This window comes from Magnolia sinica, chromosome 19 (assembly GCF_029962835.1).
Source record: "Magnolia sinica isolate HGM2019 chromosome 19, MsV1, whole genome shotgun sequence".
In the NCBI taxonomy this organism is placed as follows: Eukaryota; Viridiplantae; Streptophyta; class Magnoliopsida; order Magnoliales; family Magnoliaceae; genus Magnolia; species Magnolia sinica.
In genome coordinates this window covers 59,704,591-59,718,772 of record NC_080591.1, presented here as the reverse complement: position 1 = coordinate 59,718,772, position 14,182 = coordinate 59,704,591, and the positions used below count along the sequence as shown (strand labels likewise).

The 14,182-nt window shown below is 42.6% G+C and overlaps 1 protein-coding gene across 1 annotated transcript; it reads left to right on the top strand.

The window, feature by feature from the left end:
• The first annotated feature begins 4,758 nt into the window (after positions 1–4,758).
• Positions 4,759–5,528, top strand: LOC131234740 (NDR1/HIN1-like protein 10). Its single transcript, XM_058231678.1, has one exon. It carries the CDS (start codon positions 4,811–4,813, stop codon positions 5,492–5,494), a length of 684 nt encoding a protein of 227 aa, XP_058087661.1. The 5' UTR covers positions 4,759–4,810; the 3' UTR covers positions 5,495–5,528.
• The last annotated feature ends 8,654 nt before the right edge of the window (positions 5,529–14,182 follow it).

The window sequence follows — 14,182 nt, the reverse complement described above, 5'->3', positions numbered from 1 at the left end:
TAAAGGCATGAAGGGGGGCAGAATGGGGGCCTGAAACCCGAGCCTTGAAATCCAAGGAAGTAGATGGTGGGGGAGGCTGTCGGATGAGCAAACCTGCACCCACAACCACCACTTAGCTTTAACAATCACCGAGGCTGCAACTGGCTTAACATCCTCGAATCTGGCCCCGTTCCTTACGAGCCACATCTCCTAGAGAATCAAAAAAGGAGATGAACCGCGAAGGATGTGAACACATGAAGAAGGGTGGGACGAGAGCCACCAATTCAACACATGCCTAACCAGCGACGAAGAAGATGGAAAATGTAACCCGAAGATAGAGGCAAAAGCATTCCAAACTCTAAACGCCCACTCACTTAAAAGAAAAACGTGATGTAGGGATTCGACGGACGGACTGGCAATCTGGTCAGGAGGGCAATAAGAACACCTGGAGGCAAGCTGAACACCTTTGCCCATGATCCTCTCATCTACCGAAACTGCGCCATGAAGCAATCTCCACACGAAAAGGGAGATCTTGGGAAGCAGCTTACAATGCCAGACCCACCTGGCCCAGGCAACAGGCGGCCCGCGATCTCTTGTGAGGGGCCACGCCGATTTGACCGAGAACTTCCTAGAAGGTTCTAGTGGCCAGAATGGGGAAGCTGGACCATTAAAAATATAAAAACTGCCCAAAAAATCAGGTCAATAACCCATTGTGGCAGGAAATTGAAGACGACGAATAGCGAGAGCGGACCGTCCGGATTGAGGAAGCTGTTGATCGGCAACTCTGAAATATTTGGAGGGATTGGCTGCATTGCCAGATTGGCGAGGGGCCCGAGACTAGTCCAGTTAACTGACCATACGTTGGCTAGACCAAGGCCCACTAATGCTTAAGTTGCTTGCGAGAGTAGGGGAAATAAGTTGTGAATAGATTTCCACAACGGGGACGTCACAGCCGAAAAGGATGCGGTAGGAGCATTGGGTTGGCTAGAGGAGTATTTAGTTCTCATAGCTGAACACTACAGGCTGGTCGCGCGCCAAAATTTGATAGCCCACCCCAATTTAAGACGGAGAGCCTTCGCCACCTCCTTCAGCTTCTGGAAGCCAACCCCGCCTTCGCCCTTTGGCCTGGAGAGATCTCCCCAGCATTTCCAAAGCAACCTACGCTTCTCATCAGCCCAACCCCAAAAGAAGTCAACAAATTTCCTGTCTAGCTCCTTTAGAATTGATTTGGGAACCACGGAGGCAGCCATGGCATGGATGGATATGCCACCCAAGACATGCTGCACCAGGACACTCCTCCCAGCCTGGGACAAACATCTTGCCTTCCACCCTGCAATACGGCCCTCTATTTTCTCAACTAGTAGCCTGAAATTAAAGTAGCACATTTGACTTTACCAACAATTAGCGGGACCCCCAGATAGACCGGACAGGACACGGATCGGGCAATTCGCAATAACCGTTCGATGCCCCTGGCCCTGGCTGCTAGAACTTTAACCGAACAAAAGAAGAATGATTTTCTGGTGTTAATCTTTTGGCCCGAGGCAAGCTGATATGACACTAGGAAACGGTTCATAGCTATAAGAGATCTGGCGCCCCCATTTATAAATAGAATGGTGTCGTCGGTGTAAAGCAAATGGGAAATCCTTGTGTAGCCCAGGCGCAGCTTGAAAGGAGAGCACCGACCACTGTCTAACAAACGGTGAATCCCCCTACTCAACACTTCAGTTGCTAGGATGAAGAGACTAGGAGATAGCGGGTCACCTTGACGCAGACCCTTGGAAGACTGAAAAAACCTAGCCGCCACGCCGTTAATCAATGCCGAGAACCAACAGTTATTCCAGCACTTTTGCACTAACTGTATCCAGGCTATGCCAAAGCCAAACGAGGCCAAAACGAGCTTAGGGAAATCCCAGTCCACTCTGTCGTACGCCTTCTCCATATCAAGTTTTATCACCACATTCCCACCGTGACACTTCCTGTTGATCTCTCTTATGGATTCCTAGGCTATCGCGACACTCTCGGCTATATTCTGACCCTTGATGAAAGCCCCCTACTCCTCAGAAATCAACTTAGGAAGAAGACCACTCAACCTAGTTAAAATGATCTTGGAGAAAATCTTGTAAATGCAATTACATAAGCTGATCGGCCTGAAATCTGAGAGCTTTTCGGGTTAGGACCTTTTGGGATAAGGCAGATAGCTGAAGTGGTGAAGGCTCTAGGAATATCCCCACCCCGAAAAGACTCTCAACTGCCCGATGAACGTTGGACCAATGATGCCCCAGCATGATATATAAAACGCACCTAAGAAATCATCTGGGCTGGCCGCACCATTGAGAGGCAAGGTGCGCACCACTAGTTCTGTCTCCTGGAGAGACAGAAGGCACATCAAAGCTACATTGTCCTCTGCTGAAACCAACGTAGGTATGACAGAAAGGAGTTGATTGCCCATAGCAAGAGGGGCCGCTGGAGTGGTAGAAAATGACTCATGGAAATACCTGATTGCCTCAGCCTGAGTAGCCTGCTGGTCCGAAACCACCTAACCCGAGCCGAGAACAATTTTTTTGATAACCGCTCGATGCATGTTCCCTTAAACCACTGCGTGAAAGAACTTCGAGTTTTTGTCTCCCTCGTCGAGCCAGCTGACCCTAGACTTCTGTTTCCAGAAAAGCTCCTCCCTCAGTTCAGCACAGGCCAGCTTCCTCTTGACTGTTAGAAAATCTTGCTGAAGATGGACCGGCAAAGATGAATCCTGAGGGACCGCATGAAGCCACTAATTAGCCTCCTCTAGCAAACACTCAGCCTACTTAACCTACTCGAAAATGTTGTCAAAGGTTGTTTTATTCCAAACCTTCAGGGCCATCTTCACCCTCTTAAGCCTGAGTAAAACGTTGAGCCTAGGCTGGGTATCACTGACCAAGTTCCAAACAAGCTTGGCAATGTTCAGAAAATCTTCATGAATAGTCCACATTCTATGGAACTTGAACAGTTTCACCACCTGGATTGGAGGGCTGGATGGAAGATGGAGAAGGAGAGGCGCATGGTCAGAATTCCTGCGAGGTAGATGATCAACTCGGAACAGAGGGAATTGATCAACCCACTCCCGGTTCACCAACACTCAGTCTAATCTAGCCCAGACTCTAGTCGACCCAGAATGGTTATTGCACCACGTTAATCTATTACCCGAGAAGCCAACATCAATCAACCCGGCTGCATTGAAGGCATCTGTAAATTCCGCAGCACTGGCACAATCGAAAGGACTAGAGCTTCTTCTTTTGAACGAAGTGGCCATGGCATTGAAGTCGCCACCAACAGCCCCTGGACCTGAAAAAGAAGAAGCTAAATCCGACTAGAGGTTCCGTCTGAGACTCCTAGAACACTTGGCATATACCGCTAAAAGCTAGACATGGCCCTGAATATTAGCAGAGCTGACAGACAGAGTTAACATTTGATTAGAGACAATAGAGACAAAAATGATAGTTGGAGAAATATAAAACACCCAAAATTTTCCACCCACATCCCCATTGGAGATGGACGAATGGAAACCCCACTTAAGCCCAGCTGCTACCCTCATCTCGTCTCTGATCATTGGTTTAAGGATCACAAGAATCAAAGGACAGTGCCTGGATTCGAGCCTTTTGATTTAGGCTATGGTGGGATGGTTGCCCACTCCTCGAGCATTCCAAATAAGGACGTTATCCATTGTGATGTGTATATGTAATATAAAATGTTCATAAAGTGACCCAAATGCTCATAAACTCCTTACCATGAGAATGAATTGAAAGAATAAAAATATTTGTGTGATCCAAAGCTTCTGTAGCCCTATGAATGTTTCAACCATGAGCATACAATCTTCGTTATTATCTGTTGTGTGGGCCACTTTAGCTTTGGATCTACCTCATTTTTGGGCCCATGTTATAAAATGATTTGACAGAACATGTGAGCGGTATGAATTTCTCACTAACACTATAGTGGGCCCCACAGTATTTACCTATCCGAATTCCTCTAGCACCTGCCACATGCAGGGCTCAACACGAAAGGCCGTTACGGGTAATTTCGTCCCAACTTAAAAAAATTAATAAAAAAATGGTGTCCGGTTACTATACAGGACATTTGTTTAATCTTTCCAATTTTTGGGCATTTGGGAATAATACTGTGCTTATTTGGTTAAAATCCCGAATTATAAATAGAGACCCTACTAAAGAGCGACCCCACGTGTCTCTTTGTCTCCACTCGTTCGCATGGACCCAGTAAGCTCCCAGGGAGCAAAACAGGATCAACCAAATCTTCAGCATCGACAGTATGATTTTAGGTATGGACGCACTTTAAAATATAATATTAATCAGATCGTTCGCACAGTATGATAGAAAATTTAGTCAAAGACCTACACAGGTTGCGTCTCACTCAGACAATGTTTTGAGGGAAGTTTCAAGAGAAGGTTTCAACGGTAGGCATTTCCTTCCCCTTTCCTGTGGTGTGGCCACTTGAGTTTTCAAGTGTTTGAACCCATTTTCTAAAATAAGCTAGCCAAACGGATGGACGGAGTGCATGTAACACAGAAATCACGGTGGGCCCCACAAAGCTTATGGTTACAGACGAGTCGCTTCCGTCCTTGTCCACGCCACCGAGTAAGAGTTGAAGTATGAATGCCGAGGGCTCCTTTATCCGACGCGTTTGTTTGAGTACATACAACGCGTTTACGAAAGGAGTTTCTTTAAAGATACACGTTTCCTACTACTATATATCACATTCCCCTCCCTCTCTCCCTAACATCTACTCTCTCTCTCTCTCTCTCTCTCTCTCTCTCTCTCTCTCTCTCTCTCTCTCTCCATCCATGGCCGATTCAAAACAAGCCAACCTAAATGGAGCCTACTATGGCCCACCCATCCCTCCCAAACGAGACTATCACCGGCCTGGTCGATCGAGTGGATGCTGCTGCGGCCCATGCTGCATACTAAGCGCCTTGTTCAAGCTCATCTTCACCATCCTCGTCGTCCTTGGCATAGCTGCCCTCGTTATCTGGCTTGTTCTCCGCCCTTCAAAGGTGAAAGTGCATGTCGAGAGCGCCACACTTACTCAGTTCAACCTCACTAACAGCAATAATCTCTATTACAACCTTTCTCTAGACATAGAGATAAGGAACCCCAACAAGCGAATTGGCATTTACTACGATAAGCTCGAAGCTAACGCTTACTACGAAGGACAGCGGTTTGATTACGTGCCTCTGCCAACTTTCTATCAAGGCCATAAGAACACAACCAATCTCTATCCAGTTTTCACCGGGCAAGCTGCTATTCCGTTCCAGAGTTCTGATGTTGAGGTTTTCAATAGGGAGAATGGGGACGGGTTTTTCTCCATTAAGGTTAAGATCTATGCAAGGATTAGGTTTAAGATTGGATCAATCAAGACTAATCGCTACAAGCCGGATTTCGAGTGCGAGTTGAGGGTCCCTTTAACGACGAGCGGCAGCTCCTCTGCTGTCGGATTTACTAGGACGAAGTGCGACATCGATTTCTGATCAGTGTTCCATTAGCCCTTCTATTCATTTTTATTTATTTATTTATTTTTTGGTGGTTTATTTATGATTTTGTTTTTTTTTATTTCTTTGATTATGTTGGGAGGTTTGCTCACTTCACAAGAGGCACATGTGTAAATATGAAGTGCGTGTGTGTGATCTGTACTTTCCATTAGATTGGAAATAATAATTAGATCTTCTGCTTTAAAATGCAGAAATTCTCAGTCTTCAGGTGGGCCACAACTTACAAAGTGAATTGCTGGTTAAGATATTGTATAGCCGTTCATTCGTTTGTTATATGATGTGGCTCACATGAGGTGTGGAATGGGCTGATTTTCATGCCAGAAGATCTAAATCGTGTAGTTCACCTGATGGAAAGCTTAGATCTCACACATTTGTTTCATTTTTTGCACTTGTGCTGGCGTGGAGTTAGCAAAGTTATATGGTTTTTATTATTTTTCTGTATGTTGGGGTCGTTGATTGTATGATATCATATGTTTTTTATTTAATAGATATACTTTTCTATTTAATAGATAGTGTTGTTGTTTGGCTTTGTTTCGTGGTAAATGGAGATGAAAAGTCGTGCCAAAGATAAGAGAGAGGGGTTCGTTACGATGCATTCGCGTGTATGGTTGTAGGGTCCATCGAGATTATAGCCGTTGAATTCTGAGTCATGTTTTAATGATCCGAACCGTTTATATGATCACCCTCATTGAGGACGGCGTCCCACAAGCTCAAGTTTGAAAATTTTGACCTTTTGATCATAGGCAGCCACCACCAACTATGTTTCAAGTCAGATCAACGTTTTGGAACATGACTCTGGATGCAACGGCCGTAGTCGATGTTTAGCAGTTTAGCTGTATGTGTCCCAAAAATTACTCTTTATTAATTATCTGACCATCGGATTGATGGACGGTATATGATGAAATAAATCCAATGGTCTTATTTTAATAAAAGAAATGGCTATGAATCACAGGTTGGGATTGTCCAGCGAATCTGATTCTAGGATCTGACTTGGCATCAGTGGGTTCTACGGTTTAGTTGGTTTAAGTTGGACGCGGATTGGGTGCTGCCCCGCCTGTCCCGAGCTGGGGACAGGCTAGGGCTCTAGGGGTAAACCACATGCCGTATGGATTTGGACCGTCCATCCATTGTTTCATGCCATTTTAGTCTATTAGCCAAAAAAAAATGAGGCAGAACTAAGGCTCAACTGCACCACAGCACACCAAGCAGCCATGCCAGTGATGCCTACCTATGAAACTTTCTCATGGCCCACCTTCAATGTTTATTTGCCATCCAACTTTTTTTATAGGGATGTGTAGACTTGGACATAGGTAAAACGCAAATATCAGCTTGATCCAAAACTTTCAGTAGCCCTTAAGAAATTTTCAACCGTACTCAGTGTAATTACCGTTGTATGGTCTACTTGAGCCTTCAATCATCATCATCATCATCTTCTTCTTCTTCTTCTTCTTCTTCTTTTATTATTATTATTATTATTATTTTAGTATTATAATTTAAAATGATATGGCAAAATGGATAGACACAGCAGATAAAACACATACGTCATGGTGGTCCCTCACACGACTTGCCTATCCCAAGGTCGGGACAAGATTAGTACCTAAACTGCATCATGTTAGTGTTGTTGTTCATTGTTCTTAGCACACCACTTCGGTCACGTAGTGAATGTAAGCGTGTTAGAATTGAATTTGCAGCTCAATTCAAACCGAACAACTACGACCCCAAGCGCTGAGATAGGCAAATACATGTATGATCGAGATTTGATGAGATCGCCCCATATTGAACCACTCGCTCAATATATAAATAAGTGAAAAGTAAAAAAATGCAGCATGAAATGTAACTGATTTGACAAGAAAAGAATAATAATTACACTAAGGAATGTAAAATGACAGATAATTGAAAAAATAATTGAAAGATAATGTTTGGGTTTCATTAGGTTGGTACGAGATAAAAGCTTTCCGCTATATTCTTCTTCTATTTGTATATTTACCCTAAAGATGTAGATTCATCTCATATTCTGTCGGTTGCTATAATCATACATTGCAGACTTTGTGACCTACTGTGCTTCTACTCTTGTCATTTGTCTTATAATAGTTTTTACACTATCACTCTTCCATCAGCCACTTACACAATGTTGCAACCTCCTTTGATGCATCCTAACTGTACCATCAACTCAATCATCTCCGTATGTTTATGCATCTTCAAATGTATTACATAAATTCATCCAAATCACACGTAAATTGATTGGTTCCACATACAGGAAATGACAAAAATAGGAACGAACAAGTGTATGCCACTTGCCCGATCTTCCCGTGCGTGAATATTATGAGTCATGCAGCCAGCGGATCAGATGAGTCCACTTGTAATGATCCTCTAATTACGTAGAGATTACATTGCAACTGAAGTAATCAGATTCGGTCGGGCGTGGACCAAGTCGGCCGGTACTGCCTTTCGGACGCAGTTTCTCCGGTGACACCTGGCTACTCGTCGGTGCTTTGTGGGCCCACGTGTTTTATCCACACCGTCCATTTATTTTTCTAGATCATTTTAGGGCTTGATTTAAAAAAAGAGTTAGATCTAAATCTCAGGTGAACCGCACCACAGGAAACACAGCGGGTGATTGAATGTCCACCATTAAAAACCTCCTAAGACTCGCTGTAATGTTAATTTTACATCCGTTTAAGTCATACGGATCTAGACAGGAAAAAATACAAATATCAGCTTGATCTAAAAAATATATAGCCCCCAGAAAGTTTTTAACGGTGGGCGTTCAATCAAGACCGTTCCCTGTGATGTGTGATGTGATCCACTTGAGATTTCGATCTACCACACTTTTAGGTTCCCGTGATAAAATGATATGAAAAAATGAATGGATGGAATGAATGAAACACATATATCATAATGGGTCTACGGTCTACGTGCTGAGCATGGCACCACGTGGCAGAATTTGATAGTTGTTATCCCAGTAAGTGTCATCCTTACTGTGGGGCCATCCCTGATGAGGTGTTGTATATCCACGCCATGCATCTGGTTTTTCAGCCCATTTTAAACATGGTCCAAACATCAAGCAGATCGAAATTTCAGGTCCATCGCATCGTAGGAAATAGCGGTGATTGAATCCGCATCTCTCCTCTCCGGAGGTCTACCATCGAACCAAATAATAAGCTTGAGCGTTGGATCTAAAGGGATGCACGGCGTGGATAAACAGATACATCACGGTGGGCCCCACATATCTGCCCCTTCCTGGCTAGAGACGGGCAGCCGTAGGACGCAATCCACGTCTGTTCAGGCACGAGCAGGATTTAATCAGCCAGACTTCTCGCCCACGTTTACTAGGTCAAGCCCTACATTGGCTACTCCCGTGAATACCTCGTGGACCCGAGTCATGGAACTGCACGTGGAAGCTCGTCAACCGTGTACGTGATTGGGTCTGTTCATCAGGGAGCGGGTTCTACCGTTTAATGCCCGGAACCATAACGCAGGTCATTCCACGCATCTCCTGAAAATGGACGGTTGAAAAAGCAACCTTAATTCATCTGGACTAATTTTTTCCAGCCACATACACGGCGGGACCCACCAAATGAACTACAGTTATTGGGGCAGGTGGTGGTCGCGAGTATGTCTCTATTTCTAGTCGCGTTAGTCGTTGGATTTGCTAGGCTTAATAATAACGGTCGCAGATTAGGAGAGTGTAACAGCTTGGTGGGTAAGTCCCTGACCGCGTGAGACCCACCTCGATGTATACGTTGTATGGATGCCGTGCATATGTTTTACAGCTATTTTAGGGAATAGGACCTAGAATAGAATAAAGCAGATACAAATCTCAGGTGGACCACACCACAGGAAGTAGTGGTCATTGAGTGCTCACCATTTCAAATTTTATGTACACCATAATATTTAGTTGCCACTGTAATGTTTATTTGCCATCCAATCTATTGATAAGGTCACATATACTTGGATGAAGGGAAAAAAATATATATCAATTTTATCTAAAAAAATTTGGCCCACAAAACATTTTTAATGGTCAACCACCACTCTTTCACCTGAGATTTGGATCTGCTTTATTTTCCGGCCCATGTCCTAAAATGAGCTGGAAAAAGGGATGGACGGTGTGGATATACAAATCATACATCGATGTGGGCCCCACGTTCAGGGACTCACACACTATGCTGTTAACTAGACTTACCTAATCCGCGCCAACAATAATCAGACGGAAGCTTCTATTATAGTTGTCGAAGGTAGCCCGTGGAATAAAAAATAATAATAAATAAAATAAAATAAAAAACAACTCCATGGGACCCACTGTGATGTGTATGTGACATCTACTCCGTCCGTCACCTGTGACAGATGATGTTGAAACGCGAGACCAAAAACTAGGCCGATCAGAAATTCAAGGCGGCCACACCACGGGTTAAAGCAGGGATGGGGACACTGCCACAAACTTTCTTAGGCTCCACCAGAGTTTTGGGTAGGCTGATATTTGGTTCCTTCCTTCACCGAGGCAGGACTCACCTTATGAACGGCTTGGATGACGTATTAACATCAAGGTGGGGCCCAAGAAGGTTCCAATGGTAGGCGCAGGTCCACTTGAATTTTAATATTGGCATGACTTTTGGACTCGCGCAAATGATAGATGGGAGTGGTTCTGACACACGTCACGGTAGGCCCCACAGGTTTTTGTTGCACGGGTTTTAAATTTTCGTCCGTATACCCGAAGTTTCCTACTCACGCAGACGTGTACACGTTGAAATGCGTAATGGTTGGTGTTTGAATCAGTTCGTTCCGGGAAACAGACTCTTCGAAATTCCAATGACCACAGGAATCGAGGCATGTGGATCCCGAGGTGAGGTAATCCGAGGCGTTTGTCCGTGTGATACAACGCTCAGAGTCTGTTGTAAGCTGCGTTTTGAGTTCGTATTTTTTAGTTGTTATAAGTGGGGCCTATGGTTTATTGATCCAGACCGTTGATATATGATCGGTGTCACCTCAATGGCTCGTAACATCAAAAGCCCTTCATATTGGAAAATCCAAAGCCTGCAATTGGTGATAAAGAAAAAAGATTGAGAGTTTCAATCCACTGTTGCTACCTCGAGATGGAGGGTTCTAATAATCCAAGTATCTTGCGGAGAGTGTTGTACTAAAAGAAATTTGCTCGTACATAATCAACGCAAGTAGAGTCCAAATCATAAAAGAAAAGTTCCAAACGAAAATACGAAGAGAGGTAATAAATGACACGTAAGTTTACGTGATTCAACAACATATGCATGTTAAGAGGATAATGATAGCTTTCTTCTTCCTTTAAAAATTAATAATCAAAACCATTCAAACCTGGCCCACAACTTTTAGCTTCCGTGAACATCCTGAGCTTTCTCACCAGGGCTGGGTCAAGCTTAGCCCTAACCCAATTATTAAGCTTATCTTTGATTAAGGTGGGCCACAGTGAAAGAAAAAGTTGCAAGAGAGACGTCCACCCTTGATTATTATAGATCCCATTGTGATGATTGTATAAAATCCACTCCAACCATTATATGCTACCCCAATTTTTAAACATGGGCTCATAAATTAAGCCCATCCATGGTTCATGTTGGCCATACCGGGGGAAGATGCTTGGAATATAAGCCTTACACTATATACTGTTTTTAATCATGTGGACCACTTGAATTCCAAATAGAGTGAATTTAGGGCTATTGACATAACATGGTGAGACACCTAATGGACAGGGTGGATTTTATATCAACACCAATGTGTAGCTCACCCAAGCCACCGACCCCTCTTCTAAAGACTTCTAAAATAACTCATCTTTCTCGTGATGCCTTGGGTGTGTAAGTGAAATGATTTTCCTTGGGAATGCTAACCTTATTTTTAGAAGCCCATATTAATGTTTAAGTGAGATCCACTCCGACCATTAGATGTATAATCCTATTTTATGCCCACATCCAAAACACCAGGCCAGACCATGATTGAAGTGGACCACAGCAAAGTAAACAGTTTGGAGAGAGGCATCTACCCTTGATATTTATAGGGTCCACCATGATGATTATATAAATCCACTCTAACCATTACATACCACACCAAAACTTAGGCCTAGAGCTAAAAAATCATCCCCATCCATTATTCAAGTGGGGACTTGTTGGGGAACCGTGGAAGCACACAAAGACAAATTATGCAAATTACTTCCAATCACACAACCAAGTACATATACAAACTATCCAAATATTATGTTGATGTAGAGCGGGCTGCGGACAATTTCATGGCCAAGATGGACCAGAGGAGGCCCGATCGGAGGCAGAAGTGATCCGGACCATCAGAACCTTAAAACAGGCATATCAAGCAAACTGGAATGATTTATTTGACATACAATATATGATTTTGGAGTAGGAGAAGCTACTTTAGCCAACCAACCTTGCTATGTCGAGTTGCTCATGCCAAATTTGCGAGATTCCATCATATCAATGGTCAAAAGTTCTTTTTAATTTTGTTTTTATTATTTATAGTAAGTTTTAGTTCAATCATAACTTTTGATCCATTGAGTTTTAGGAGTTTTAGTTCAATCATAACTTTTGATCCATTGAGTTTTAGGAGTTGTGTCCAACATAAAAAGTGCTTAGAAAAATTAAAAGAGCAACATAGTTAGGCCAAATAAGACACTTACTATTTTTGGCCAAAAACAATGAGGTCTAGTGGAAATCATAACCGTCTATAGATAGTAAGTTTACTATTTATAGTATGTCATGATTTTAGGGAGTTTGAGTTGTAGTTTGATTCTGAAACTTATTCCTGGGGTTCAATTCACTATTTAAGGATTGTAAACTCATTTTTTTATCATCAATCAATTTATTTCCGATTTTATTAAAATTTTTTTCTATGTTCTATCTCTCCTCGTGGATTCGAGGAATCTCTGTGAGGAGCCTAAAGAAGCTTCGTGGATTCGGAGTAATTACTCCCTTGAGGAAGATGGTGATCAACCTCTTTACGTCCATCCCTGCGTCATATGTAGAAAAATCCTTTCGGGAAAAAACCATAGCAAAGCGAAAGGTATACACTGTGAAAGTAGAAACTACAAGAGATAGAGTGTTGCCAATTCGAACAAGCCTCAAATCCACTTCACAAGCCCTACCTGTCACGACCCAGATTTTGGGTAATTGGCGTCTACTTCGGACCCAAGATCTACGTCATGACTTGTACACTAAGTATACTTAAACTATTAGATATTCTTACAAGAATTCGCCTAGATAGGAGTTATACCGTAAATCTAAGTTCCATTCATACTCATCAACATCTCATAAATAAGAAATTGACCATCCATTCTAATTATCAGTTATGAACATCGTTAAAGACCCTCCCATTCAAGGTCTTATTAAATGAAATAAATTTTGTTCAACAACTTGAAAGAAATGATTAATAATCTAAGAACATCAATTATAATTAAAGTGATAATCATGGTCACTCTAAGGAAGTAACTTCTTCCTCTGTCAAGTAGGGTCACGTGTCCCTTGAGTCCTTTTTCGGTTCGACCACATACTCATGTTCTTAAGCCACTAGCTAACCTTCAATCACATCTGTATGGTATTACATCAATATAGGGTAAGTTGGCCAAGCCTAGTGAGAAGTCCTGACATGGTTCTTCACATCAAATTAGAATAGAATAAATCATACAAAATATAAGTTCAAAAAGAAATTTCAAATATTATGGAATGCATTAATGCATCAACTGGGAATTCATCCACTTGCCTGAGTTAGAAACCCGTTAACCCACATATGTCCCTTGGCAGGCTTCTACCATTTGGTAGGCATAAGCAATGATGACATCTACTCCTTAAGTAGTCTTTCACTAGTATAGTGGGCTTTTGGTAACGATTCTACTAAGTATACCCTCCAAGAAAATCCTCCAGGAATTCAGCACCTGTTATGCATACAATTGATAGATGCACAAGCATATCAAGTAATTGTGAATCATGTATTCCATATATCATTTCAATTATCATATTTGAATTAACATAGCCCCATACTATCACTACAAGAAAGTAGTCTTTTAGCCTCAATTTTTAGCCTCGGTTGAAAAAATGGAGGCTAAATGTATTTTTTAGCCTCGGTTGCTAAGGAACTAAGACTAAAAGTTTATTTTTCGCCTCAGTTGCTTGGGAAGTGAGGCTAAAAGTCTACTTTTTAGCCTCGGTTGCATAGTAACCGAGGCGAAAAGTCTATTTTTTAGCCTCAGTTGCATACGAACCAAGGCAAAAGGTCTACTTTTTAGCCTTAGTTGCATAGGAACCGAGGCGAAAAGTCTACATTTTAGCCACAGTTGCATAGGAACCGAGGCGAAAGGTCTACTTTTTAGCCTCAGTTGCATAGGAACTGAGGCGAAAGGTCTACTTTTTAGCCTCAGTTGCATAGGAACCAAGGCGAAAAGTCTATATTTTAACCTCAATTGCATAGGAACTGAGGCGAAAGGTCTACTTTTTAGCCTCAGTTGCATAGGAACTGAAGCTAAAAGTCTACATTTTAGCCTCAATTGCATAGGAACCGAGGTGAAAGGTCTACTTTTTAGCCTCAGTTGCATAGGAACTGAAGCTAAAAGTCTACATTTTAGCCTCAATTGTATAAGAGCCGAGACGAAAAGTCTACTTTTTAGCCTCAGTTGTATAGGAACCAAGGCGAAAGGTCTACTTT

What these genes read in the sequence shown, in the direction of transcription:
- LOC131234740 (XM_058231678.1), top strand. Translation starts at nt 4,811, where the DNA reads ATGGCCGATTCAAAACAAGCCAACCTAAATGGAGCCTACTATGGCCCA.